This window comes from Oreochromis aureus, linkage group 14 (genome assembly GCF_013358895.1).
Source record: "Oreochromis aureus strain Israel breed Guangdong linkage group 14, ZZ_aureus, whole genome shotgun sequence".
In the NCBI taxonomy this organism is placed as follows: Eukaryota; Metazoa; Chordata; class Actinopteri; order Cichliformes; family Cichlidae; genus Oreochromis; species Oreochromis aureus.
The window spans coordinates 28621893-28648716 of NC_052955.1; the positions used below are offsets into that span (position 1 = coordinate 28621893).

Consider the following 26824-nt stretch of genomic DNA (forward strand, 5'->3'; position numbering starts at 1 on the left):
TATGACGGCTTTGGCTTCAACATCCAGGGTTTGCAGATCATTTGTCTTCCACACAAAGATTCAGATGTTCTGAGAAAATGAACCAACACCACAGTGTAAAACAATGATTGGATATTTTATTAAAAAGTAAAGAAGAACATAACTTGCTTGTCAAAGCTAGCCCATTTTGTTTTGTTTCTTTTAAATCACAAAGTTTACAGACAGATGGCAGTGATGTCAGCCTCATCAGCTCAGCACAAATCAAACAGGGAGAACTACGGTCTTCATCCATAGCCTTTATTGGAAATTCTTTACAAGTGAATCCTCAGAACTTGCCCAAACCCAACTTTTAGAGACTATAAATATATATATAAAAAAGGAGGTGTAAAAGGATTTTGCAGTTGCTCCAAGTACAAAGAAAGCATTTACAGTCAGATCTCATTTTGAGAAGGGCAGTTTGCTCGTTTGTTGAAACGTCAATTTTTACAAACATTGTTGACAGCTGTTAATCGTGTCGGGAAGCTGAATTTAAACAAAAACAATACGGGGCAAAAACAATCAGTGGCCGAAAGAAAACAGGAAAGCCTCGATGGTAACAGCACTAGAAATAACACGGGCGAACGGCACAGCACAGTACAGACAAAAGAGGGCGACCCAGCCACTGCCACATCAGTATACAGGTAATATATACACACACATTTGATGGCAGGCAACCGAATAACTACACATGGTCTTCTGCACACTAAGAGCTAAAATATCCCAGCACTATGAAGCTCCCCTGCAGTGACAGGCAGGTGGTACAGGAGTACAGCTAGCAGCACTGCCGCTGAAGTACTTGGAAAATGCTGGCACAAGAGTAATAAAAGTGCAGGTATAGAGCGCCACCTGGTGACCACACCAGGAAATGTGCTGGAAAACCTTTGATTTACCTTTAAAGAGCTGCTTTACCCCAAGTCTGAGCTACTAATTTAATTGAGCTGAACAACAGGGCTCACTGTGTGTCATAAAACATAAAAAAGGGAAGATTTCTGCTGTTGACTATGCAAGAAGTAAAATAACTCGTGGCACGTTCTGAAGAGAGCCCTGTTTTAAAACCTTGCAAGTTCCTGGGTACTATTTATTATTTACAAATAACCAAATAAAAGTGCAAAAATTATCAAAGGTTAAAAAAAATGCCCATTTGTCTTAACAAACATCACATCTGCTGCTTTTAAACACTGTTTACAAATGTTTATGCACATAATTTCAAATATAGTATGGTCCTGCAGCTGCTGGCATATTAAGTGTACTTTACACAGGAGGAGTGCAAACTGACGGATCATTTGAGGTACCTTTAAAGTGGCAGGGCACTACAGAGGAGGAAAAAGGTCGAACAGCTCTACAAGCCGACAAAGAGGGGGAGACTCAGAGTCCGTCCCTGATAACATCTTGGCACCGAAAGCTGGGATGAAGCTTTTTTGTTTTGTTTTTTTGTTTGAGACGGTGAAGTGATTGGACTACAAAGCCCCTTTCAGACACAAGCTTCTTTCCTTTCCTTCTAACAGCTTCACATAACACATTTCGCTTTTTCTTTCTTGTGATTGATAAATTTGCCAGCGAATGTGTGGCTTCACAGCGTGATCTCAAGGCTTCATAATAAGGATTTCGCAAACCAGTGGATGACATCACGGTAGCTACATCCAACTTCTAAACAGCCTGTGGTTACTATGAATGTCCCGGGGCTCTGTGAAGCCTGAAAAGTGACTCAGTGCTGTCACTAACAAGATTGAGGAAGCTGGGAATCTTGTGTCTGAAAAGGGATTTTGATTTGCAGTCTCAGCCCAGCTTTGGACGAAAGATTTAAACCTGGGCTAGGAGGGAAAATATATATGTATATTTATATATGTATATACTAAATCTAGTAAAATCCTATGGTGTTTACCTATGAACATGGAATTAACCAAAGATTGTAAGCAAGATGCTTCACAGAAAGAGCAATTTACAAGTGACGGCAATCAGCAAACTTAGATTGTTTCAGACACAGCAACACGAACTGTTACAGTCAGCGACTCGTCACAGATGCTTGGGGGGGGGGGGGGGGGAGCAGGGACAGAGAGCTAGCTGGACTCATTCCTGAAGCACACCAGTAAAGCCATGTCTCAACTAAGTGCGAAGACAAGTCCCTCTGATTACACTGTACTCGCGTTTGGAGAGGACACAAAGCAGTTCACAACATTTAAGTCAAATTACACTTGTGTGTGAGGTTGTCGACTTTAAATCGAAGACTCTTAAGAGCTATGAGGACCTCTCGATTATCTCAAATGTCTCATTTTTCTGGGTTGGAAAAAAAACAAAAACAAACAAAAACATCACCAATATTAAACATGTTACAAATATAAATCAGTTTTCTTCTCTTGTTTTTCCAAAATATGAGCATAGACTTATTAACACAAAAAAAGTCCCTCTGAGGATTAGGTCCCGCTGGCTGTGTGAGGAGGAGATGAGGCGCTCGTGGTCATCGTTCTGAGGAGCGGGACAGAAATTTTTAAAGCAAAGGAGAGATGACAGAAAACAAACAGCACCCTGGATTTCACGAGCGTTTCTGTCTCTTGGAATGTCGCTGCTGGTTTGACCGGTCCTCGTCACTGCTCGCTGCCTCGTCGCCCCGGCCCCTGCGCTTACGAGTTCTTCGTGTTTCCCGCTCGCCGTCGCTATCCTGCTCCCTGTAATCCTTCCGGCCCGAGGTGGCAGAGGTTCTCTTACTTCTCCTCCTGCCATCATCATTATCATAATCATCATCATCCTCCTCCTCCTCATCATCCTCATCTCCTCCCTCTTCTTCATCCACCTCATCATCATCCTCCTCCTCCTCACTTTCGCTGTCGTCATCCTTCCGTCTTCGATCATTTCTGGTTGTTTTCCTTGCATGAGATTTTCCATTTGTCATCTTCTTCTTGGGCTCTTCTTCCTCTTCCTCATCTTCTTCCTCCTCCTCCGATGTTGCAGGAGCTTGGTTGACACGCTTGCGGGAACGCCGCCGGATGTAGCTGAGACCAGGTAGCAGCTTCTGGAGCAGCTCGGTGAACGTCTGCTCCGTCTTGACCATACAGGAGAGCACGGTGCTGCCCTGCTGGTTGTACTCCTCGGCATTGGAGAAGACCAACTTTACATCTTCCAGGAATTCCTGGGCGTGGCGGTACGAGCCCTGGCTGAACTTGCCCAGCATTGTCTGGAAATCCATGGGCTGAGAGATGATATCCAGGTAGTCCTCTGCCTCTTCAGGGGAAACAGGCTCCCTGAAAGAGGATTTAAAGTGATGAGTGTTAGACTGGAGACTTGGGATCATAATGTGTCTCATGTTTTATAAAACATCGAGAAACATACGTAAGGCATATTAAACAAAATGTTTAAATCCTGTAAGACATTTATTGGAGGCAGAGACACAAATCCCTTTGGGATTGCGTCATGAGGGAGATCCAGCATCAAACATGCAGACCTACCTATTGTGGTGATCCCTTCTGAAAAAGGGAGTCACATGAGTCAAAGTGGTTAATGTGACCACCAGCTACCTTGTCTCTTCAACATGTCTCAGCAGCTCCCTGAAGACCATCCATCATATGTTTAGTGCAGTAGTTATCATTATGATCATAAACTCTCAGAGGAGCAGTTCAGCCCCGCACCTTTCTCTCTCACAAATCTCTACTGCTGCTAGGATTAGCAGCTAATAACCAGCCATACAACCCACACCATTGCTCTGTATAAAATGACTTGCAGAGGTCAGCGCTCGATCTAGAAGGAAATAATGCCCGAGAGGCTCTGGGCTTTTGTTTCTGTTTCTGCTGAGGGAAAACCATTTACAAAATGTGACTCAGTCTGATAAGCTTGTAATATACAGAAATATTACAATATTACATTTAAAGGTTTTTGAATGCACAACTAGTTTCCACAGACAAATGCTTTCCACACTGATGGAAGCATAAATACATACATTATATGGACAAAAGTACTGGTCCACCTACACATTACACCTAGGTGCGCTGTTCAGCCATGGAAACCATGCCACGAAGCTCCCAGCACACAGCGTTTGCGCTGATGTTAATGCCAGAGGAGGTTTGAACTCTGCAGTTACTGACTCAGTGGTCTGCAACTGAGTTTCTCCTAAACACTCAAGATGACACCAGTAACAGCTGCAAGTACAAGGAGTGAAGAAACTTCATAAACCACCTTGATGCAGTGGTGACATCCTATCATAATACCACACTTCCATTCAGTGAGCTCTAGTGCTGGGCGATATGGAAAAATATTTATCACGATATGAATTATTTTATATCACGATAACGATATATATCACGATATACCACCTGACCTGTGGTCATCTGGAAAGTATGCAGTCTGTAAACAGCGAGTGGAGAGGGTGCAGTCTTTGTTTTGAGTTACCGTAAAGCATGTCGCAAATCCGGGTGCACGTAAAGCAGCACCATGTCGCAAAACCACAAGACGGAGTTTCTTTGCGAAAAATATCATTTTTTATACTTTATTTTCTCTTGCATAAAGTTAAGAGTATGTATAGTGAGAAGACAACACTAATATATGTGCCACAGGCTATTTAACCCTTTAAGACCTACCATAGAACCAAGTGCGCCAGAGCTTATCTTTACATTTTACATGCTGTAGTGCCATTTGTGGGAGCATTTCTAGTTGCTATACATCAATACAACCGTTATAGCCCAAATTTTAATAATATGTATGCATGAAGTCCATAGTAACTACATAAATTGCAAAAAAGTGCAATAAACTACAAAAAAATTGAAAATCATTTTTGTTTTGTTTTTTTACATATATTTCTCGTTAGAGAAATTAAAGAGGCTTATCCCTCAAAACTGTAAATACAAAAGTTGTACAAAATAGTTTCCAACCACGAGAAATTTATTTTGAGTGTCTTCATAGTTTTATTTTTGAGATACGCTAATTTTTATATACTACAGGAAAAATGAAAATAAATAAATGCAAATTTGCAAAAACACAGCATGTGCATCAAAATAAACTATTTCCAACAGTGTAATTTGACTTCTAAGCCTCCCAGAAACGATACAGAAAAGCATAAAGTCAAATATGACTTTTAAAAACACCAATATAGGCTTTGAAGCTAAAAAAAACTACATTTTCCACGAAAATGACGTCACTTCCGGTTTTGGACAGGTAATGGCGGACATGCGATAGTTCGCGCTGACTTATATTCCAACGTAGGAAGTGTTATGAACAGCTGATCGGATCGGCAAAGCGTGTTTCTGGAATATTATGTTTTTGTTGCTGGAAGTGCTTTTTAATTTTTGCAAAGCTGTATGTGGAAGGAAACCGTGACCTAGGGCAAGCTAATGGAATAAGATGTAAGTACAACTCCTACGGTTTCATATGCAAAAAAAAAAATAAATTATTGCGCTACCTTACGTGGTTCCAGTTCTACAGGGATTAAAAAATAGTTAGGTAAAACAGAGTGTGCCTGCTCCGAACGGTTGTAAAGGGTTAATGATATATTTTATGTAATAATTTATAAAATTAGGGTTAGAAACGATAGAAGACAAATGGCATGATAGACACTTTTCTATCGTCCACACGATATATATCGTCATATCGCCCAGCACTAGTGAGCTCTTTAGAAAACCCATTCTTAAATGTCTGTACAGGTAAACTGCATCAGGCTAGGTGCCTGATTTTACACACCTGTGGGCATCAGGCTCAAAACAGGTAAATTCAAAGAGTAAGAGGTGTGGCCCAACACTTCTGTCCCTATAGTGTCTGTAGTTTAGCTAATAGTTGAAAAGGTTGTTCAGGAGTCAAAGTGGCTCCTGTTTGACATGTACTTGTGTCACATTTCTCCTTCCCTCACCTGAAAGGCCAGCTGTAGCGAAATTTCATCAGCTTCTTGAGGATTTCCTCACACCTCTCCAGCTCCAGCACCTGTCTGCTCACTCCTGTCTGGGAGCTCTGTCGCACCTGCAGAGACGGCACACACAAAAGCTATAATTTTAGGACATAAAGGATACAAAACTGGTCTGTTCTAAGCTCTCTGCAAACTTCTTACCAGTTCGTCGATGTCTGCAGGACTGTTGGGGCCTGTTCTCTGCTTGCCGCTCTGATTACTAGAAGAGGCCGACTTCTTTGATTTACTTTTTGAGCTTTTCTGCCGTGATGAAGACTGCTTATTTTTCTTTCTTGGTCTCACTGTGGAAGAGGAAAGACGTAGAGAAGAAGCAGAAGTAGAAATTAACATGTATAACGCTGCACTCTCATGAAATCAATCCACATCCAACTGTTCAATTCTTGGCATTTTAAGAGGTGGCTCGAAACATTCCCAGGCCACCATGATTTGAACGTTCGCCTGTCTGAGCCTCACGCTTGAATTGAGAAAGATAACTGGCTCTTAGGTGCACCGACACCTCTCTGTTGAAACTTCTAAATCATTATCCTTGACACGCAGGCCTGAACTGACAGAAGGGATCATCCTGCCACATACTCTTAGTGAAGCCACAGTGACAAAGCTTCAAAGCCAGGTCCAGACCTGAGCTGTGCTACATCACACACAGACAATGCGACACAAAGAGGACAATGGCTGAAATTCCCCATCAGCATTCCTTTCATTCTCAACCTTCAGCACCAAGGATCCCCCATTTCCAAAACAAACTCAGGTCTTAAAGCCTTTTATATATCCTTTTTAGACTATTAATGTCTTCACAACAATGATTAAAAAAGGTATGGAAAAAATGCTAATGGTAACTCAAACTGAAAACACAGTTGTATTCCTCACCTCCTCCTTAATTGTCAGAGTGAGCTTAAACTTGGTCAAAGAGTTACAATTTTTTTTACCTAATTTTCTCTGTAAAATACTCACAGCTGTGTCCCATGGCTTTGTAGTCGTTCTCTTCTTCGTCCTCTTCCTCTTCCTCAGAGTCCTCCTCTTCAGACTCCTCCTCATCGTCTTCTTCATCAGAGTCTTGCTTATAGTTCCTGCAATGGAGAGCTTGCCTTTAAAGACAGCTGATGAAGTATAGGGCAGACACATCTGGGCTTCAGTTACACTGGTTGATCCGCTGTTCTGTTTGTGGGGCACCCTGAAGAGGGTCTCCCCTTTCACTATAGCCAGCTACCACACCATCAGTGGGGTGTGTGATTACTGATCACATGATAGAAAACTAACAAAATAAACAATGTGTTTGTTATAGACTTTGTCCTAACCAGCTGTTTCTCAGCAACTGTACAGACAGGTTAGCATTAGGGACTGGGGCACAGGAGAGATGCTTTCTGTAGTCACTAACTGTCTGAATACTTCGATGTATATTTAAGGTGTATGTCAGCTGGAACCAGGAATTCCTTTAACCTTTATTTATATTTTGGTTATTTATCTTTTTCCTCCATGCAAATGGTAGGGTCTGTGCAAGATGGGCTGTGAAGGCATAATTACTGTGAGGAGAGAGCAAGACGCAGCTTGCTATTAGACGGCACTTTCAGTTATATTTTAGTCTCCTTTTGTTTGAATTCCTTAGGGATCAGCTTATTTAAAGAGTGGAGGACAGTTACCTTACGCGGGAGCCACGTCTGGCCACAGTTGGCTGGCAGGCTGGGCACAGCCACTCTCCATCGGGGACCCGGTAGAGAGCCGGTCGCAGGCAGAACAAGTGGAAGGCCTTGTTGCACTCATCACAGAGTATAAGTTTCTCATCATCACCTGGAAGAGATCAGCATCAACCATAAGGCCTTTTCTTTTTAATTTTAAAGCTTTAGGTTTTATTCTGGGTCTTTTTAGCAGCCCCACATATTTCTACCTCGACTCTTTTGCTTTTCCTGATTTTCAGTTTAAACAGCTCAGCAAATCTCTTACATGTTCTCTACTGTCATCTTATCACTACAGGTTCACCTGTCGGCCTGCGGAGTGGTTGGCTCCGTATGTAGATCTGCCTGACACTACTACTCTGATGTGCTTTGACCCTGCAGTTGCTGCCCTGCCTGGATCTACACTCCTCCAACCTCAGCACAGATGGGTTCTCCCAGAGCACTAGACAGGAGGGCAAAACATCATTTGGCAAGTGCAAAACTGCTTCACTCAAACAGGACCCGACCTTTATGAAGTTTACATGCAAATTAACACCATAATAATCCGGCAAATTCAGAGTGAAACTAGATAATAGTGCAGTTTTTGTTGTCCTCTTTGGAATTTGAACTGTGCGTAATTAATAATGCTCCCATCAGCAGCAAATAACTGGTGATGTGTGTTCTCCCACACAGAACGGGGCAACTGTGGAAAACATTTCTAACCTTTCCTGCGACAGACTTTGCAGCGAGCGTTCTCAGCAGACATGTCCCACTTTATGCAAGCATCCAACATTCCCAGCAGCACGTGCATGCGGGAAAATGTCTGCGCCTCTCGGATAGCGGTCTTCCACTTCTCCACTGCTGTTGCTACCTGTGAGGAAAAGTAAACATTGAAAATAAAATAATTGGGGGGTTTTTCCAACATTTTTTACTTTATTATTTGTTTTAAATATGAAAAAATTAGAATTTCAGTTTCAAATGAATAAAACTTTTAACCCCGATTTGGCTCCATACTGCTTTAGCATCAGAGTGCTAACAGTTAGCTCTTTCCTCTTACCCTGGCCTCTTCTGCCAACCGCTTCTCCTCATCCACCTCTTCAGCCTTGCTGCTTTCCTCTCCTGCTTGCTTCTTCTTCTTCTTCTGCTTAGGGGCCATGAACCCCTGCAGGAACTTTTTGATTACACAGGCCTTAATGGTGATGATGCACTCGCCGAAGTCTTTCAGGCTCTCCATGTCTTTCAACTGTGACAAGAGGATGAAGCAGACGGAGAATTTCAGTTCAAAACACAGACGGCATGCCCAGTAAAGTCACAAAACTTCCCCGCTGGGTGCTTCATGAGGAAAGAGCATCTCTCTAGACCAGTTAAACATCTAAGTACAAATGTTTCATGAAGATCATACTCCCTTAAAATTTACAAAGCATACAGAAAGTAATATTTCTTGTTAAATCAGCTCCCCCACATTACAAGAAATCCATTTAGAAAAAAGGTTAAGGACAGCCTGATATGTTTTCAGAAAAATAAGCACAATTTCAACAATATCAGGTTTCCAACTCACATGCAGAGTTTCAATAACTAAACTAAAAACAGTATTTTACATCTTTATGATTGAAATAATTTGTGTTTTTATAAGGACATTTACACTTCTGTGCTGTAGGCCTATACTGGCATCACCACACCAGGGTTGGCAGTGAATTTTATTGAAAAATTTGAGTAATTAAATATGACCAAGCATTTCTTACACCCTGGAAAACCAATCAGGGCTGTTCTGACCCCACATTTGTTTACACCAGGGGTGTAAACAAATGTGGCTTTTAATACTTACTTTACACTAAACATTTCAGAGCCCAACTGTGTACTTGGTTCTACCATATATGCCTTCCACACTGAACATGATTTCAAAACATCCGTTTTCTTGTACTAGTTATCTGTCTAATCAATCACCATGTCCATTGCCTGATAGCCTGAACAAACACTTTGACTACATGCTGTGCCATTTTAGTAGAATTTAAACACAGATTTTCACTAAAGACTGGGAAAAGTCTCATTTTCAAACTGTCTGACTATTCACCTTATCCTCAATGTCCACGTTATCGTCCAGGTACCCGAGGCCGCCCTTCTGCAGGCGTGAGGCTACTTCCTGGATGTCGCTACGCAGATATTTGAGTAGCTCTGCATAGCCGTCACAGGTCCTGAGGCCAAGCCTGGCTTTCCGGGTCAAATGGATGGAGTGGAGTATTTCCTGATACCTGACACAGTGAGAGGGTATTTGACATTATCACTACTGCCACCACAAAAATTATAGATATGAACTAGAGACAAAAAGAAAAGAAAAGAAAAAAGAGAACTGAACTCTGCAGACTGGATAGTTTTATGTGGGTTAAAACAATCTCTTATAATACTGCATTCACCTGCTTTGTATGTTTGACTTTAGTTCACTCTCTCTGACCCCCTGAGGATGAAGACTCTCCACCAGTTCCTCCAGCTCAGCTGGACTGTCACATATGAACCTGAAATCAGAAGTGAAAATGAGGAGAAGATCAATTAAACATGAAGGATAAAATGCATCAAATGAAAGTGAAAAAGGAAAATAAAGACAGACATAGACACCTACCAAAGGTTCTGTCCCTGTTTGGGAACAGTAGTTTCTATACAAACATCTGGTGGTGCTCCCTGCTGGGCTCCTTCACTAACAGCACCATCTACACTGCCATCATCTTTTTCAGTTCCTGCAACATAAATAATAATTTAGTGTCTCGAGATAAAGCCATGTGTGGAAATTTGTTTCTCAAAAACACACATTAACTACCAATTATGTGCAAACAAGCCTGCACACTGAGCAAACAAAACCAGACAGAAGCAACTGGGAAAAAAAAAAAAAAAAAAAAAAAAAAAAAATTCTATATCGTCAGTTAATAAAAATATTTGCATTATTAGACCTAAAGAAAAAACAAAACTTTTTTTCAAGAGAATGTATTTTTGCTTGCCTTGTGAATCAGGAGCAGGGGCTGCCTCACCATCCTCCTCCTCTTCTACCTCAGGCTCAGCTGGTTTTTCCTCTGGTGGAGGGGTGAAGCTGTAGTCTATGCTTTCATGCACCCAGCCTTTCTCGATGTACAGACCAGGAACCACATCGGAGAAAAGCCAGAATCTGCACAAAAACATCACGTATGGTTAGAATTTACCAAAGTGCCTCTGGTAAATACGCTGTTTGTCTTATAATTTTTGTTAGTCTTTTAATTTTAAAGACTAAGAAACAGCTAAAATGTCATTCCTGACTAGGGATGATCCTGGGGACTAAATTCATCCCTAACCTGACTAATCCACTATTCTAACACTGAGAAGCAATCAAATAAAGTTACATTTGAGAACCGTTTAATGAACAATGTCAGAAGCTCGCTAAAAAGGCATTTGAAACCAACAATTATTAGTACTTTAAATGACAACTTAAACTCTGAAAAATGAATCAATTGCGACTGAATAGTGTGGCACATTGTGAATCATTCATAGCGCACGGCACATTCTTTTACAAATGTAACAACCCGCGCTATAAAAATTGAAATATAAAAATCATAAAACAATCAGTCATCCATCAATTTCTTCCAGACTTCTGCCCCCCGCCACCTCCCTCAGCTTAACCGGGTATAAACCGAGAATACCGAGGCGTTCCCAGAACAAATAAGAGATGCAATCTCTACAGCATGTCCTCAGTCTACCAGGGTCTTTGTCCTGGCAGGACACGCCCAGAACACCACACCTAGGAAGCAACCACCTCTGCTGGCTCCGTTCAGTGTGGCAGAGTTATAGTTCTACTCTGAGTCGCTCCCAAATGGCTCCTCACTCTATCACTAAGGCAGAGCCCATCTGCCCTTCAGAGAAGTCTCATTTCCATCGTTTGTATCCGCAATCTCATTCTTTCACCTTCAATATAACTAACAATAATATGCTTTAAAAAACAAACAAACAAACAAACAAACATCAGGCTTAGATTATCTGATTTGTCTTCAAGGATGTCAGGCTTGTAGCGCCATCTGTTGGCAAACAGCTGCATGACATTCAGGACACAGCACTTAACCTGCATCGGGTACCAAACAGTTTCAATTAAATTAATGACTGGTACAGCTGGTACAGACGATTTCATCTGTGAGCAGGCATGATGTTTTGGCTCACTGAGTTAATTCCTCGTATTAATTACCAACCTGTTGTGATTTCTGTCGGTACCTAGAGGAGTCCTGCGCATCACTTGTCTTGCTTTGGTTATTCCATCCTGAAAAGCCCTCTCTGCAGCCGCCCTCTGTTTACGCATCCGCTCCTCTTCAGCCTCCTTCTCCATGCGTTCTACAGAGGAATAATAGTAACCAAAAATAAATAAAGCATACTATGTAATGAATCAAAGTTATAATTAGTATCAATCTTGCTTAAAAACCTGTACCTTTGTTCTGTCTGTCCATCTCCTCCTTCTCCTTCTTAGCCTGCATGGCCATTAGTCGCCGGCTCTTCACTGAGCTGATCATGTCCTCTGGTTCTGGCTCAACCTTCACTTCCTTTTTGACCTCCTTTTTAGAAGACCCTTCTTTTTTCTTCTCACCTTTATCAGCATGGAAAAAAACAGAAATATGTAAATACAAACTGTATATGTATTTACAACGTCTGCTTTTAGAGCCCCAGACACATGTGTTGTGCGAGACTTCAAATACACACTAGGCATCCACTTTCTCTGACAATTCTTAGGGTAAAATGTAGATTAACAGTTTAGAAACTGTGTGTAAAGTACACATTTGATTCACAGCAATATATCAAGACTGGTAAAACTGATGATCCCTCCTACCTTTGTTCTCCATCTCCTTCCGCCTCTTCTTCTCGGCTCTCTTGCGGTCATTGGCCTCTTTCAGCATTGCCAAACGCTCCTTCCACAGCTCAGCTGACCGCTGCTGCATTGCATCAACATGGTCTTCCACAGAGTACGTCATCAGGATTCGGTGGCACAGCGCCACTAACAGGTTGACTTTCTCCTCGGGGCTCAGCTCAAACACCTCGGTTGTCTCGAGTTTATCCAGGAACTCGCTGGTCACCACATCGTCATATCCACCCATGGCCCCAGAGTCTTCAGAGCCCTGGCCGCTCTCCTCACCGTGAGCGTCACACGGTCGCAGGCACAACCGTGCCAGCTCGGAAGCTGAGTGCATAGTCAGAGGAATCTCGGATAAGGGCATGTCGAGCTCACTGTAGCCCTCAGCCAGCTCATCCTGCAGTAATGTTTGGAGCAGCACCACCAACACACGGTTTAGATAAAGGAAGCCAGACCGTTCCCCAGCCAGCGCTTCCATCAGAGCCGCTGCTGTGATGGGATACTGGTCATTTGGCATCAGCAGCCCTGAGTAACAGTGAAGGAAGTCCACAACCATGGCCACATTCCCAAACAATGTGTTGGGCAACCCCTCAGGCATGTCCACAAGCTTGAACGCAGGCAGAGGCTTGCCACCTTCGATCTCCTGATCTTCGTATCGGCGCGACTGTTCACGGCGGACCAGCATCTCCTTCTCTCGTCTCTCCTTGGCCTTTTCTCTTAACTTCTCTTTGAGTTCCTCACGCCTCTTCTTCATCTCTTCCTTCCTTTCCTCTTCACTCATGGCTGCCCATCGCTTCTTCTGCTCCAGAAGCTCCCAGCGTTTCTGCACTAGCTCCTTGAGTTCCTCTGGCAGGCGACTACGATCATCTGGGGACAAGGTCTTGGCAGCTTTTGAGATAAGGGATGAAAGGGAGTTCTTCTTATCCTCTTTACCCTTGTTCTCCTTGTAGTAACGAAGGAGGTGGAGAGCCATAGGGTGTAGTGGCTTCCCAAGTTTCGGTGTACCAATGCCAGAACTACGAGCTCTCTTCTTTGGGCTTCCTGCAGCACCGCTCTTAGCCAGATGCAGCAAAGTCATCTGCTTCATCTTTGGCCCCTTAGCACCAGCTTTACCGTCCTTTTTGGATGCTTTGAGAACATTGAGTTTCTTCTCACCATTTTTTCCAGTTTTCTTTCCTTCTTTTTTGTCCCCTGACTTTTTGCCAGATTTCGGAGTGGAGGGAGTGGAGCCTTTACCTTCTCCTTTCTTAGGGGTTCCTGAGTTCTTTACCTTGAGTGGAGAACCATTCATTTTTATTTTCTGAAATGCAACCAAGGAACCATTAAACATAACAGTGACGTTTGAGGGATACCTCATAAATTAGATGACATTTCACCATGTACACACAAGCTGGCTAACCTGCATGTGGCCCCAGATGGTGGGACTAAGGGGCATGCCTAAAGCATCTTTCTTCTTTGTCTTCTTCTTTTCTCCCTTCTCATTGCCCGAATCTTCTCCTGGAGTGTCAGCAGTCTTGAGCTTCTTGTTAGGCTTACCCTCTGGAGATGACAAGCTCTTGCGCTTCGTGGAGGGATTCTCTGCCAAGAACTTGAGATGTACACAGGAAGGTGAGTCAAGAACATGCAACACTTAAAAACTGAATTAAATAATGAGTAGCAAAATGAAATAAGTAAACTTACCTTGTGTGGATCGAGAAGAAAGTCGTTGAATTTGCTGGGCAGGTTAAATTTTTTCACCAATTCATCTTCAACCACCCAGGGAGCACTTTCTCCCATGCCCAGCCTTAGAGCATAGTGTCTGATGAAGTAGCGCATGATCTCCTTGGTAGGAGGGCGCTCTGTTCTATAAAGACTGTCCGCTGGGACGTCACAGATCACCTATGACACATGTTGGAAATTTAGAGTCCAGTTTTTCTTAAAATCACCAAGTCTATTGTCCACAAGTATATGAACCTTACGTATAACCTTTAATAATCTAAAAATAGAACACATTCAATTATTTCTGATGTTGGGAAAAACTCAACACACCATTGCTTGAGTGATGATGTAATAAAACAAAACAAACCTTGTCCTCATTGATGAGCTTTACATCATACTTATGAGGAAGGAATTTAGGCATTGCCCATTTCTTCCTCTCTTCTTTCATGGCAGTGGGTAGTTTCCTCGGAGAACGTCGTGCTCTGTCACCTAAAAAGAAGCCAAACATCATATATTGAACAAATACTGTATAAATAAACAATTTTAACCTCCTTAATCAAGCAGCATTTACAACATGTTCTTAATTTTATCCACAATGCAAGATTTCGCCTCTTAAAACTGATGGGCACTCACTCAGACTCTCCCTCCTGTTCTCCTCTCGGGGAGGAGGCTCCTTCCTCTGGTTTTCCTGGCTTGCGTTCTCCTTGTCACTGGATGGAGAGTCACAAGCGCCTTCAAGTTTCTTTTCCCCCGACTCACCCTCTGTGTTTTCCAAGGGGTGGATCTTTACCACCGTCACTCGCAAACTTTTCTCCTTCCCCACCTGAAGCCAAGATGTAAGATTTGACATTATATGAGAAACTTTACACACACTATGACTTTTAATGCAGTAAATTATCAGGTTACAAAAAAAAAAAAATACTGACAATATCATAAGATTGATATTACAGACAAGTTGAGAAATGTAATAAGAGTAAACTGCCAAACTGACCAGGAAGTCGCACTCTTCACCCACAGCATATTTGGTGAGGATTTCCACCCAAGCCATCTCAACCAGTTTGTCTAAAGACACTGTGTTGTGGTGAACCATCTCAAGGACTGGTTTCTCAAACCACTTTGGATACTCCTCTTGAAGCCTGCACACACACACACGATCAATGGTTAATTTATAAAAAGGTAACAAATGTGAGACTGTCTTGCAGCTCCATCACTCTCTGTTCACAGGGGTTGAAATGCTAACACAGAGTTCATCATCACATGATTTATTTTACTTTGCTTAGATTTCTGCAGTGCCGAAATCAACCTGTGATAGACACACCGTGACCCTGAACTGTAATAAGCAGAAGAAAATAGATGGATGGATTGTTTGCCGAGGGTGGCCAGTAGGGGGAGTAGTTTCTCTTGGCTGACATAATTAGAGCATAAATACTGTACAGCTCATGATCCTGACTTACTTCAGCTCTGGGCAGCTAAGCACTGCTCTACCCAGTCTCTGCTGTGACATCTCTTTGGGCCATATTTATTTTTTTGTTCTCTCTCTTGCTAAAAGGACATAGTGATCCCATATGTCAATACATATTTCAAGTCAAGTGGACTGAAAGAGATGAGCTGAACCGTTTCATTATTTTCCATAGGTTTTTCCATTTGCAGATCAGGATAAAGGAACTCAGGCCCTTGCAGATTCAAGGATGACTGAGTCACTCGCCCTCTAAATAGACTGAGAGGAGGAGCACAAGATTTATCCAATCATAGCAAAGCAGTAAGCCTTGTGACCTTCACTGGGGTTGTATGGTTCTCTTCTTTGTTGATACCATGAACTTCTGTTAAGTGACTACTCTGTATTTCTTGCACAGTCCTTCCACATAAGTAGGTGTGGTTTTTACAATCAGAGGTTTATACAAACCAAGTTTTACTGGACATCTGAATACAAAGGGCAGGACCTAAAGAATTGAATCTATGCATTTTCACTCAATCAACAGGCTTTATTAAACGTGCATACTCTGTTTGGTCTGAAATCAGCATAGTAGACCATCAGAGCTTTCAAAAGTTAACATGGAATAATGAATGTGCATGTGCAACACTGTGGATGTAATACTAACAGTTCGGTGACTTCTTGTTCCTCCTCCCATGCCTCTTTGTGAGTGAGCTGGCTGCTTCCAGTGCTCTTGCATGTCCAAATGCGTTCATTATACCTCTGTAGGCGGGCCTCGTACTCTCTGTGTACAAGAGTCGGTCAAGGAAGTTACATCATCCAAATGTTTTCCTATTTAGGATTTTGTTTACGCACAATAAGCAAGATGCAAGTCACTCAAATTCCATCATGACATTTAACTTCACTGAGCATAATGAGAGGTCAAGGGACACCCAGCATAAACACATTTCAAAACAAATCATCTGTGAATAGTCCTGTCCTAACAAGACAAGGAGAGGGTTAGGGACGGGAATGAATAATGATTTCAAAGAAAGTCAGAAAGATCAGTTGACCGCTGTGTAATGGAGTATACAACATTTCCATGGGTACTCTAACAACATACCAAGTCAAATTCCCATAGATGGGACTGTTTGACAGCGTACTAGTTCACAAAGCTTTATTAAGACAATAATAATGGATGGCAGAGTTTAGACACCCGTATAAAGTCAAATATCATAATCGATTATCCATATCAGCATATTATGGACACTTAACACTAGCTACGTGTGCCACAGCAGGTTTCATAACCTTGCTGACAGTCGTGGACCTTTAAGAGCTTAAAGCGTTCATGTGAACGTTTTAACAACGTGGTAAAGTTGTCCAATTGTGACAACAGAAGAAACCAAGCTAACAACAAAATGCTGTCATAAGTCACTGAACACCTTTCAGTCAGCCCAAAATACAAAAGTAAGTTAAAGCGAAACGGACTCTGAGAGGCTTCTGTGCTAGCAATACCAGCTAACACATTACCAGCCGGGGAGCGGCGTCAGTCTGGGCTATTGTGACATAATGGGATACCTAACGTTAGCAACTGGCTAGCTTACCCTGTTAGCATTGCCACCAGAACCGTAAAACATGAAAGTGAAAGACTCCTTTTCGCCCTTCTCTACAATGACGTGCCATTTACAGTCATATATTTAGCTCGGTTAGGTAAAAAGCTAACTAATAGGTAAAATTATTTAATTACCAAAAACAGCAGGGTGTTAGCTAGCCAGCCTGTCAACCCAGAGTAAACTGTGTACATGCGGGGAAACACTTAACGGGGGAGAAATGTCAGGTAACGTCAAATTCCATGCTTTAGCCAGCTTTATAGCGCTCTACTCGTGACTATGGGTACATCGGTTCAGCTAAACAAGACAAAGCCCGCTATCCAGCCTATCGACTGGCTCGATAAGTCGAGACTGATAACCACCATCATGTTAAAGGATACTCTTTGTTCCTGAAGGCCTCCTTGGTGTGCTCGATGATGTAGACCTCCTCTCCCGGGCCTGGTGGCTCGGCTAGCGGCTTAGCCAGCGGGTACGGTTTCCGGCCCAAAAGCGGTGCCATTTCAAATCCAGAGATGGCACAAGTGCCGAAAGTAAAAACAGATATTCTAGCAACAAACTAGCACAATAGTACACAATGGTATGTCCTTTGCATGTATCCCAGTTTTAAAAATGTCAGAGTCGACAGATAGCACGTCTCACGTTACCGCCGGCAGGCCCGGCTCTCAGCGTGTAGCAGCTAGCTTTCTAGCTAGCAGGCTGGGTTATCTCGTTGCAAAACAATAACAGTGCGCCGCTTCTCGCCGCCGGCCTCATCGCACCATCCTTCGCTCTTCTGGAAGTGGTGTCAGGCTGTTTTTTACGCTGAACCTTAGGTAGAAAACACGCTGGCAGACGTGTCCCCGGACTCAGTTGTTAAAGTTCAGCACCTTCGGGTGAACGTGAAAGGATGCGAACCGCACCAAAATGAAACTCGCGGTAACCGTCAGTCAACAGCAGGTCTGGCGGCTGTACAGTCCCGAGCAAGTGTTCGCAAATTAGGCCTGCTCCTTTTTAAACTGTACCCGCTGCATGCTCTGAAGCTCCTTGGCGTCAGGTAACAGCGTTGAGCAAGCGTTGCGAGAAAGTAACCTTAATCAGCTAAGAGGAGGTTAATTCCCTGTCGAAATGGCGGGAGTTTTCAGTCCACCGGCACTGTGCCTCATACCCTCAGAACTCCGTTTCCCCGGTAGCAAGCAGCGTCGCGCGCATGTCCCGCCCCCTCTTCGCTTTCACTGGCTGTCTCGCTGAAGCGCCATCATCAAATTTGCCTGCAGGTTTCTCATTGGTTGAATTGTCCTGTCTATTTTCAGTCTCTTCCGATAAACTACGCCCTCATATAATATACATGAGGCAAGGGGGTCAGCTGATGACAATAAAAATTATATAAACCGTTCAAATCAGCACTCTTAAATCATATTTCAATAGACTGAACATGGATTTTGTCGATATCTAACGAGGAGCTGTCTTCTTCAATTATCGAATTAATTTTTAAAACCATTGTCTAGACTCCATTTTGAATATGCTGATTAAACAATAGGTTACCCACTACTGGGCTTCCTCATGGTGAATAAATCCTAACTTTGCAGGATCTTCTTCTTCAGCCGCTTCCTTTAGGGGTCGCCACAGTTAATCATCTCCCGCCATCTCACCCGATCTCTAGCATACTGCTCTGTGAAGCCAGCCCCTCTGTATGCCCTCCTTCATTACGCAAAACCTACTCTGTGCTCTTCCTCTTTTCCTCCTGCCTGGCTGCTCCATGTTAAACATAGATTATTCAGTTTATTTACTATGTCTTCTCGGCATTTCCAAACTGTCTCAGTTTTGACTTTCTAACTTTGACTCCAAAATGCTCAGCCTGTCCACCCTGTTCACCCCCAGCGACAATCTGAGCATCTTCTTCTCTGCCACCTTTTTTAAAAATCTATTTTGTTAGAGCCACCATCTCCAAACCATACTTCAATGAGTTAAAATGAACAGTCGCATTTATTATGATTTACAAAATGTGTTCAGTTATAAACATGGGCAAATAATATTATAGAGCAATATATAAAAAAAAATCATATTCTTGCATGTGATAAGCCAAAAGAAGCTTCTTCTTTTTTTTTTTAAAGGAGGGTATCGTATTTAATACACAATGGCACATTTAAAAACAACAATTTGCATAAAGCTTCACAAATAACACCTTTTCAAAACTACCAATAAACCTTCAGAATAAAGCAACAGCATATGGAAACATGCAAAATTTCAGCTGCGGCTGCCAGGAAAATCAGACATTTACAGCAACTGCATGAAAATACACAAAGCCTGCGAAATACAGTTCAAAATGCCCCCCCGTCCTTTTCAAGATGAATAACGAAACACAGCATGACTTCAAATATCAATTAAAGTAGGGGGAAAAGAGAAGATTTTGCAGTTAATACACATTTTCTTAAAAGCTGAATTTAAAATAAGCAATATTTGCGTAAATATATGAAGAGATCCAGAATAATTGTCAAAGCTTTGCTAATCTCACAACAACTGAGGACATGTTTTGTGTGCATTTTGACAAAACGATCATAAATAAGCTATCTCAGAACAGCGTTCTCTCCTGTGCAAATCTTCTTTAAGGGAGGCGCTCCTGATTCATCCAGTTCCTCCTGTTTAATGAAAAGAAACACATTTAATTAGACTGAGATGATTTTAGGAATGATTTAACTAAGGAACATGCTTTTTGGTCTTCTTTGAGCTCATTTTAAACGCAGTGAACCTGGGTGTCTGGCGTGCTCCGTCTGACAGTTCCTGATGATAGAAGGTCCTCCTTGATCAGAGTGGGTGGCTCATCTGTGCCCTCCTGTCCTGAGTGAACTGGCTCTGCATCATCAAGGAGGCAGCAAGATTATATACTGATTATCGAAGCTTTCGCAACCGTCACAACAAATGTGATGCAGTGCGTATTATCCACATACCATCCACGCTCTCCTGGCCGAGCATTGGAGGCTGTGAGTCTTCAGCTCGCAGGCTGGAGGCATGAGGAGGGCTGACCTGCTGCGAGCTGGAGGTGCTGCTGCTGTTATCCATTTTAGGCTGGTAAACGTCCGACAGAAAGCTCTGGTTGCTGTTTTCATCTGACGCAGAGAGGAAGGGAAAGGCACGGAACATGAGGTTACAGCTCTTACAGCATTTTTGAAATATATATTACTGTGCATTAGTCTCGAGCCACACCTCATTTCTTTATGAAATGAGCAATAGGTCCAGTGAATTACTGTGACATGTGCAAACATACATGAAACTGCAACTGAATATTTGGTATGACCACCTTAGCACAGTACTGTTACTAATTTCTTTTAGATTTTTGTTTTAATTTAGACACCATTAAGTATAAAACAAGTCAGCAAACCTTTTAAAAAATATTTTTAAAAGCCTTCAAACATACCAGTAAAATCCAGTAGAGAGTTGGTGTTTTCCAGGACCACATCTTTCAAGCCTCTAACTTCTCCACCGGTGGATTTGGTGCGATATATCTGATAATGGAAGTGCAATTTGTCAATTTCAAGAAATATGAGCAAAAAAAGGTTATAAAAAATAAGCTATACATGACAAAAGGCCCACACCTGCTTTGTTTCCGTCACTGGCACCCACTTGAATATACGTAAAGACGTGTCACCGACTGTCACCCATTTCTTCTCCCTGGGGATGTGATTAGTTTGATTACATTGAGACAGGAGCTCAGCAAACATCTACCGCTTCCACCTGGTTCACAGCCTCAGTCTCTAACATGACATACAGCATACACGCTCACGTTTTCTCTCTCCAACAGCACACAATGGACAGCTGCACAAATATCACAATATGCCCACTAACAGGCATCGCTCACAGTGCAGGAGAGGGTTAAAACCCCCGGGGAAACGTCCGCGGGTGTTTATGAATTACACTGTAATGTGACTAACGGGACAGCCAGCCAGAATTAGCCGCGCGCCGCATGTCAGGCTGAGGCCATATTGACAGCTCTCGGCGGAAAAACTCAGCTAGCCCCGCCCCCTCTGTCAAACTGGGGCACGGGTTGGTCGGCGTCTCCGTCAATCATCTAACTTTTCCGACTGAAGTTTGTTGTGCGACGCAGCAGATATCGGGCTTCGGTCTACTAATACCTTTCCCTCCATATTGTCCCCCCGTGGATCGCTTACGTACCATTTGCGCACTTTCTCGATGGCCGCTAGCACCTTTTTGATGTCGTCTTTAGCCCGACTTCGCGTCTCAGCGCGGCCCGATCGTCCCGACATCTTGATGCTGTTATGATTCATCTACAGATGCATCTGAAAACTTCAAGACCAAGCCCCAGTCCTCCGTTACACTGGTAATCTCGCGAGATTCCTTCGTCACATTTTTTTCTCCCTTTTTGTCAGCTTCATTCTGACACCTTATATTCACACACACTATATATATATATATATATATATATATATATATGTGTGTATATATATATATGTATGTATATATATATGTATATATATATATGTATGTATATATATATATATATATATATATATATATATATATATATATATATATATATATATATATATATATATACAATGTACTGCAAAGACAGCCTGGGCACGTTTGATTTTATTCGTCTTTTTTGTCCATTATCCATCCCTTCTGACTATAATGGAGGTTTCTATTTAATGTACAGTTTATTCAAATGCTGTACTTAATGACAGCATTGAAGGCTGTAAAGTGAGACGTGGGGATTTTGTTTTCACATTAAAAAAGGCATTCTCCTAAAAAAAATAAAAAATAAACCCAACATGTTGTGGGGCTGTCCCCCTGTGCGGAGCCCCTGTCACCTTTAAAGTGAGTTGTTAGCAGTTCTACTCAAAACTACAGTACTGTTCAAAAGTCTTGAGCCACCCCTTATTTCTTTATATTTCGCTTCCAAGCAGCCAGACTTTCTTATCAATTTTTACCAGTGGTCTTTAGAAATAGCTCTCCAAGCTTTCTGAAGATCTTTCACCAGCAAGATGATTCCCAACGAGCTATTAGGTCCAAACTGTGTACTTAAAAAAATGGAGGAAACTGGAGAAGTGGAAGCCACCACCTAGGATCTAATGTTCGCTGGAGCCTCATCAGACATGGTCTCAGTGGAAGGGTGGTTGTTATGAGGGGAAACGGGGAGAAGTATCAAAACCATTGTCTGATTTTGATCCACTATACGTAGCACCTGGAAAACATCTGATTGGCAAAGGCTACATTTTTCAGCATGACAATGAGCCTGTATAGAAAATCACACCGCGGAATGCTATGAGTCATGGATTGGCCTCCCCAGAGCCCGGATCTCAACGTTACTGAAGCAGTGTGGGATCATTGTTTGAGAGGGTGGAACAAAAGTCAGCCAACATCCAAATAAGAGCTTTGAATGTCCTTCAAAAAGCCTGGAGAACTATTCCTGAAAACCACTTAGAGAAATTATAAGAAAGCTTGTCTAAGAGAGTTTAAAGTTCACATATTGACTTTTAAGCTCATTAGATTTGTACAAACTGTGTTAACAATACAAATCACAAATAAAGCAAATACAATTCTCTCAGAAAATCTTGGAGGGGATCCACTGCAGTAAATAACTGGATTAGCGCCTTTAGTATATACTTGTTCCCACATGTAATCAACAGAGGGCAGCTTTGAGTCAGCCATTAGCAAACCTGCTCCTCCCGGCCCTCAGGGGACACAGAGCAAAGGTTGTCAGTGTGTTGATTTATTGCTGAGATAGGAAGGAATCACTGACAGGAAATGATCCTTTGTTTGCTTTGCTTGTCATCTGCAGATAGTAAAGGAGCAGAAACAGGCCCAGCTTCTCTTTAAGCGACTTCTTTTCACTCTACCAAGAACGAAACTAGAAACATTGTGACAATATTGTCAAGTAATGTGAATATTTTATTTATTTATGCAAGTCTGTTAACACTATCATCTTTTTAGTAAGAATGAACATAAATAGATTAAAGCCTTTTTTTCAGTTAACATTAGGTCAGTGACTGAGAGAGTTACAATAAACTGGATGCTGCCTAGAAAAAAATAATCTCAGCGATGAAAAATCTGTGTATCTTAGTCTCAGACTAAACATTTCTGTGGCGTACGTTTCCAGAGTCATCACATTGGATATTTTCTTTTAGTGTTTCTATATCTATTTGACAGGACATGATAAGACAGCTGAATGTGGGGAAAGCCACAGAAAAAGAAAAATGTCAACATATTAACTGATGGGGTGGGCGGGGACTGCTAGAGCTTCAGCCAGTGGCTGACAATACAGGGAGGAGTCCCAAGGCCGTTACTAGAGAAAATATCCAAATAACAGCCCAGCATGCAGCTGAAAATTGTCATGGTACCTACAATGGCAGCAACTTCCTGCCACGACTTTGTGATTAAAGGCTTTTCATTTTTCAGAGATTGTGAGGTTTGCACATCAGCGTTGATGACAAACACTGTGAGTCAGGTGAATTTTGTGCTTTTATTTGCACACATTACCACACATGGACATCCATCAGTTTACTCAAAGTTGTTGTCATCCAGAGGGGGCATGTACTCCTGGCTTAAAATGCAAAATACAATATTTAACTTTGGTTCATATTTATTTTTTTTAAAGCAAAAACATGACAAGTAACTGGTTGAAGAAATATCTGCTTTTAAAAGTAAAACTAAAATATTTTAAATGTTGGCCATTTCATTGGGTACACTTGTTCAGCAGCTGCTTGTTAACATTTACCTAATCAGCCGATTGCGTGGCAGCATCTCAGCGCACTTACGCATGTAGACTTGATCAAGATGGATGTTCAAACTGAGCATCAGAGGGAAGAAGAACACTGATTTAAGTGACTTTGAATGTGATGTTGTTGGTCTGAGAATTTAACGAGATGTTGATCTATTGGGATTTTCTTACACAACTATCTCTAGAGTTAACAGAGAAAGGTATGAAAAAGAGAAACTAACTTCAGAGCTCAGAGGAAGATAGCAACACTGTTTCCAGCTGATAGGAAGGCAAAAGTAACAACACTTGTTTACAACCAAGGTACCATGCAGAAGAGCGTGTCTGAATGCACAACATTCAGGTACAGCAGAAGACCACACTGGATGTCACAAAAAAGGAGGAAACTGTGACTCACCACTCACACTCACAAGAATGTTGAATTGGAGAAATGTTGCCTCATGTGATGAGTTGTTGGATCAGAGTTTAGCATAAACAACATGAAAGCATGGATTCATCAGGCCTTGTATTAACTGCTCAGACTGCTGGTGGTGTAATGATGTGGGGGATATTATCTTGGCACATTTCTGACCCCTTAGTCCCAACTGAGCGCAACGTCACAAAGCTTAAATCATCTCAAACTGGTATCTTGAATGAATTCGCTGTATTCAAATTGCCTCCACAGCCACTACATCTCAATCTAATAGAACACCTTTGGGATGTGGTGCACAAGGACATTCTCATCACTGATCTGCGGTGTGATGCTGTCATGTTAGTATGGAGGAAAATCTATAAGGAATGTTTCATGCACCTTGTTGAATCTTTGCAAAGAAGAAATAAAGGCAGCTCCGAAGGCAAAAGAGGGTCCAACTCGATGCTAGCAAGGTGTACCTAATAAAGTGGCCAGTGAGTGTATATTCACACAAATAAGCTGTAGTTATAAGCTGTAAGTTAAAATATAAGTAACAGCTGAGTCTATCGCCACTCTCCACTCTCCACATGTGAGATTTACGTCCTCCCTAACTGTCGGAATTTGGGAACTTTAGTTTGAAAAAGTGAAAGCGGAAGTGAGCCCTTCGCGGTGAGCTTGTGCGCGAGCTTTACGCTGGTGCCGCTCAGGCTGCTCCTGTCATTGACTGGGGTGGTGTTGGTGGTGGACGCAGAGGCCAAATGCTTCTGTGAACGGGGGCGACGAGTCCAGCAGCGCAGCATGGACGGCTGCCCGCCATAGTTAGCGCAGTTCGGAGTCTACTTCACTGTAGCCTAGAGAACGGTTTTAAGCTAAAATCCTCTCTTTCTGTTTTTTCCCACCGCTGCTGTTTGTTCTTCTTCTGCCTCAGACGACAATGGATCGAGTAAAAAGCTCCATGCAGCAAGTCCCCAACGCTATCCCCAAAGTGATCCGACGGACCGGAGGGGCCAACAGCCTGGAGCTGGAGAGGGAAAACTTTGAAAGAGTGCAGGTACGGAGCGCAGGAGGTCACAGTCATATAATAACGTTATTCTGCCGAGAGCGTGGGATGGAGGTCCCGGGCTGAGAGCCGCTTTATGTCGCTGGTGGGAGGTTTTTAAAAAGTCATGTCAGCTTAAACTATGCACAGCACTGTGTCACTATTTCTCTCCGTCTGACGCGAGAGAAGGAAATGAGACGGGAGCCAGATTTTCCTTCATCATTTTAAACGAGTCACCGTGTGACAGCTGAGTCAATCAGGCGTACCCCGTGTTTGCTTTGCTTTTTTTCTTTTTTGGGGGGATCCACATTGTTGTCCACCTTCCCACACGTCTGTCTGAGATCAGCAGACACAAAACGAGCCCACTGTACAACAAAAGAGCTGTGGAGATGTGGGTCAGTGGCCTTTTGAATTCAGATAACTCTGCTGCATAAAAAAAGCACACATGAGGGGGGCTCAGTGGAGCTGTATCATGTATGTAAAGTGCCTCTGAAGCCCTGCATTCAAGGCAGGACCAGGGATGAGGATGAAAATGGGTGAAATTGTAAAACCAAGGTAACTGACTGTCTTCCTTCCTTGTGTTTAGTTTTCATGGCTGCTGATGAATAATGAATGTTGTGTATCTTTACTCAGCTATGCCTGACTGCATGGATTGCTCTTCCTATATATGCTGTGGAGCCTGCTGCTTCCTGCTTGGTGGTCTCCCCTCCCCTTGCCCCGGACCAGGCGCAGAGGAGGGAAAGCGGTGGGGGAAAGTAGGTCAGATGAATCAAGGCAGCGTGGTAGTGCTGCAACATGCTTTTCCCAATCCACTCCTGCTGCTAAAATCGGACAGTACAGTCCACACAGCCTAAATGTGCACAGTAGGTATTTGGCCTCGCTGCCTCTAGATGGTCTCATCCAGTCTGGCCCCCTCTCCGCTAGCCCGTCGCAGCAGCAGTATGGATTAGAGTTGGGGAAAGACGCATGCGTAGCTTTGTGCATATTGAGCCAATCCTGGTCACTGGGTCACTGTCAGGCTCCTGAGATCACACCCTGCGGAAGGTGCCAGCATGGCAACGTAATGCAGGCACATAGTTGCTCCAGCTTCCGGGGAAACTGGAGGGGGAAGTAAATGTGTCTGAGCAGAAAGGTGTTTTTGTCTTGCTCTTGTGTATCTCCCATTAGAGGAGGGTGAAAGTATTCAGGCAAGCTTTAACAAGCCCAAGTTTGATGTGTTGTCGGCAGATCATACTACTGTTTTCGTACTAATGGGCTCAGTTTCCGCCTCGTAAAGGTGTAATTTTTAAGATAATGCTCATTGGGATTTGTCCCCCATGTGAGAGGAAATGCTTATTGTTTGCTTTTTGTTCCTCGTGGTTGTTGTTTTGGTTTTGTTTTGTTGGGTGTTTTTTCTGACTGAGGATCCAGAGCTGCGGCAGGAGGTGCAGGAATCAATGAATGTGCTGTCTGCTTTACAGGGATCAACGAGAGATAATCTCATCTGATCTGTTGTGCTCTAAAGCTGCCTAAATCTGCTGGGTGGCTGGCTTTCACCTCTATAGAAATCCCAACAGCCCGCCTGCTTTT

General features: G+C 42.7%; 3 protein-coding genes across 6 annotated transcripts in view; 1 reads left to right on the forward strand and 2 right to left on the reverse strand.

Moving 5' to 3' along the window:
• Window positions 1–260: 260 nt before the first annotated feature.
• On the reverse strand, window positions 261–18292 carry baz1b (bromodomain adjacent to zinc finger domain, 1B). 3 transcript variants are annotated; one of them, XM_031752709.2, is made up of 22 exons: window positions 17494–18292; window positions 16192–16308; window positions 15084–15228; window positions 14726–14915; window positions 14460–14581; window positions 14075–14272; window positions 13794–13982; window positions 12374–13664; window positions 11978–12133; window positions 11745–11883; window positions 10533–10696; window positions 10160–10274; window positions 9957–10055; window positions 9617–9794; window positions 8603–8788; window positions 8269–8416; window positions 7871–8008; window positions 7534–7681; window positions 6848–6963; window positions 6041–6180; window positions 5846–5952; window positions 261–3254 (listed from the first exon to the last, which is right to left on the reverse strand). In XM_031752709.2, the coding sequence occupies exons 1-22, from the start codon at window positions 17610–17612 to the stop codon at window positions 2549–2551; spliced, it is 4911 nt and encodes a 1636-aa protein (XP_031608569.1). In that variant the 5' UTR covers window positions 17613–18292; the 3' UTR covers window positions 261–2548. The 3 variants fall into 3 exon arrangements, with proteins under 3 accessions (XP_031608569.1, XP_031608568.1, XP_031608570.1); XM_031752708.2 differs by having other exon boundaries at window positions 12374–13694; XM_031752710.2 differs by lacking the exon at window positions 7871–8008 and having other exon boundaries at window positions 12374–13694; window positions 17494–18291.
• A 760-nt stretch (window positions 18293–19052) lies between these two features.
• bcl7bb (BAF chromatin remodeling complex subunit BCL7B b) lies at window positions 19053–21422 on the reverse strand. 2 transcript variants are annotated; one of them, XM_031752754.2, is made up of 6 exons: window positions 21260–21422; window positions 20683–20758; window positions 20505–20592; window positions 20038–20196; window positions 19839–19942; window positions 19053–19728 (listed from the first exon to the last, which is right to left on the reverse strand). In XM_031752754.2, exons 1-6 carry the CDS (start codon window positions 21370–21372, stop codon window positions 19657–19659), a joined length of 612 nt encoding a protein of 203 aa, XP_031608614.1. In that variant the 5' UTR covers window positions 21373–21422; the 3' UTR covers window positions 19053–19656. The 2 variants fall into 2 exon arrangements, with proteins under 2 accessions (XP_031608614.1, XP_031608616.1); XM_031752756.2 differs by lacking the exon at window positions 21260–21422 and adding an exon at window positions 20871–21071.
• The window catches only part of hip1 (huntingtin interacting protein 1), a 55170-nt gene continuing 49650 nt past the window's right edge, over window positions 21305–26824 (forward strand). The window contains exons 1-2 of the mRNA XM_039622273.1: window positions 21305–21425; window positions 25145–25267. Of these exons, the coding sequence (XP_039478207.1) occupies window positions 25151–25267 (117 nt within the window). The 5' untranslated portion in view covers window positions 21305–21425; window positions 25145–25150. The remainder of the gene's footprint in view (window positions 21426–25144; window positions 25268–26824) is intronic.

Coding starts and splice junctions, on each gene's coding strand:
- baz1b (XM_031752708.2), bottom strand. CDS start 17,612: ATGGCACCGCTTTTGGGCCGGAAACCGTACCCGCTGGCTAAGCCGCTA. Junction 13,983..14,074: donor TTCTTCTCGATCCACACAAG/GTAAGTTTACTT, acceptor GTACATCTCAAG/TTCTTGGCAGAGAATCCCTC. Junction 10,697..11,744: donor ACCGACAGAAATCACAACAG/GTTGGTAATTAA, acceptor GTTTTTGTGCAG/ATTCTGGCTTTTCTCCGATG.
- bcl7bb (XM_031752754.2), bottom strand. CDS start 21,372: ATGAATCATAACAGCATCAAGATGTCGGGACGATCGGGCCGCGCTGAG. Junction 20,759..21,259: donor ATCGAGAAAGTGCGCAAATG/GTACGTAAGCGA, acceptor TCACATCCCCAG/GGAGAAGAAATGGGTGACAG. Junction 19,943..20,037: donor CGGCCAGGAGAGCGTGGATG/GTATGTGGATAA, acceptor TTGATGATGCAG/AGCCAGTTCACTCAGGACAG.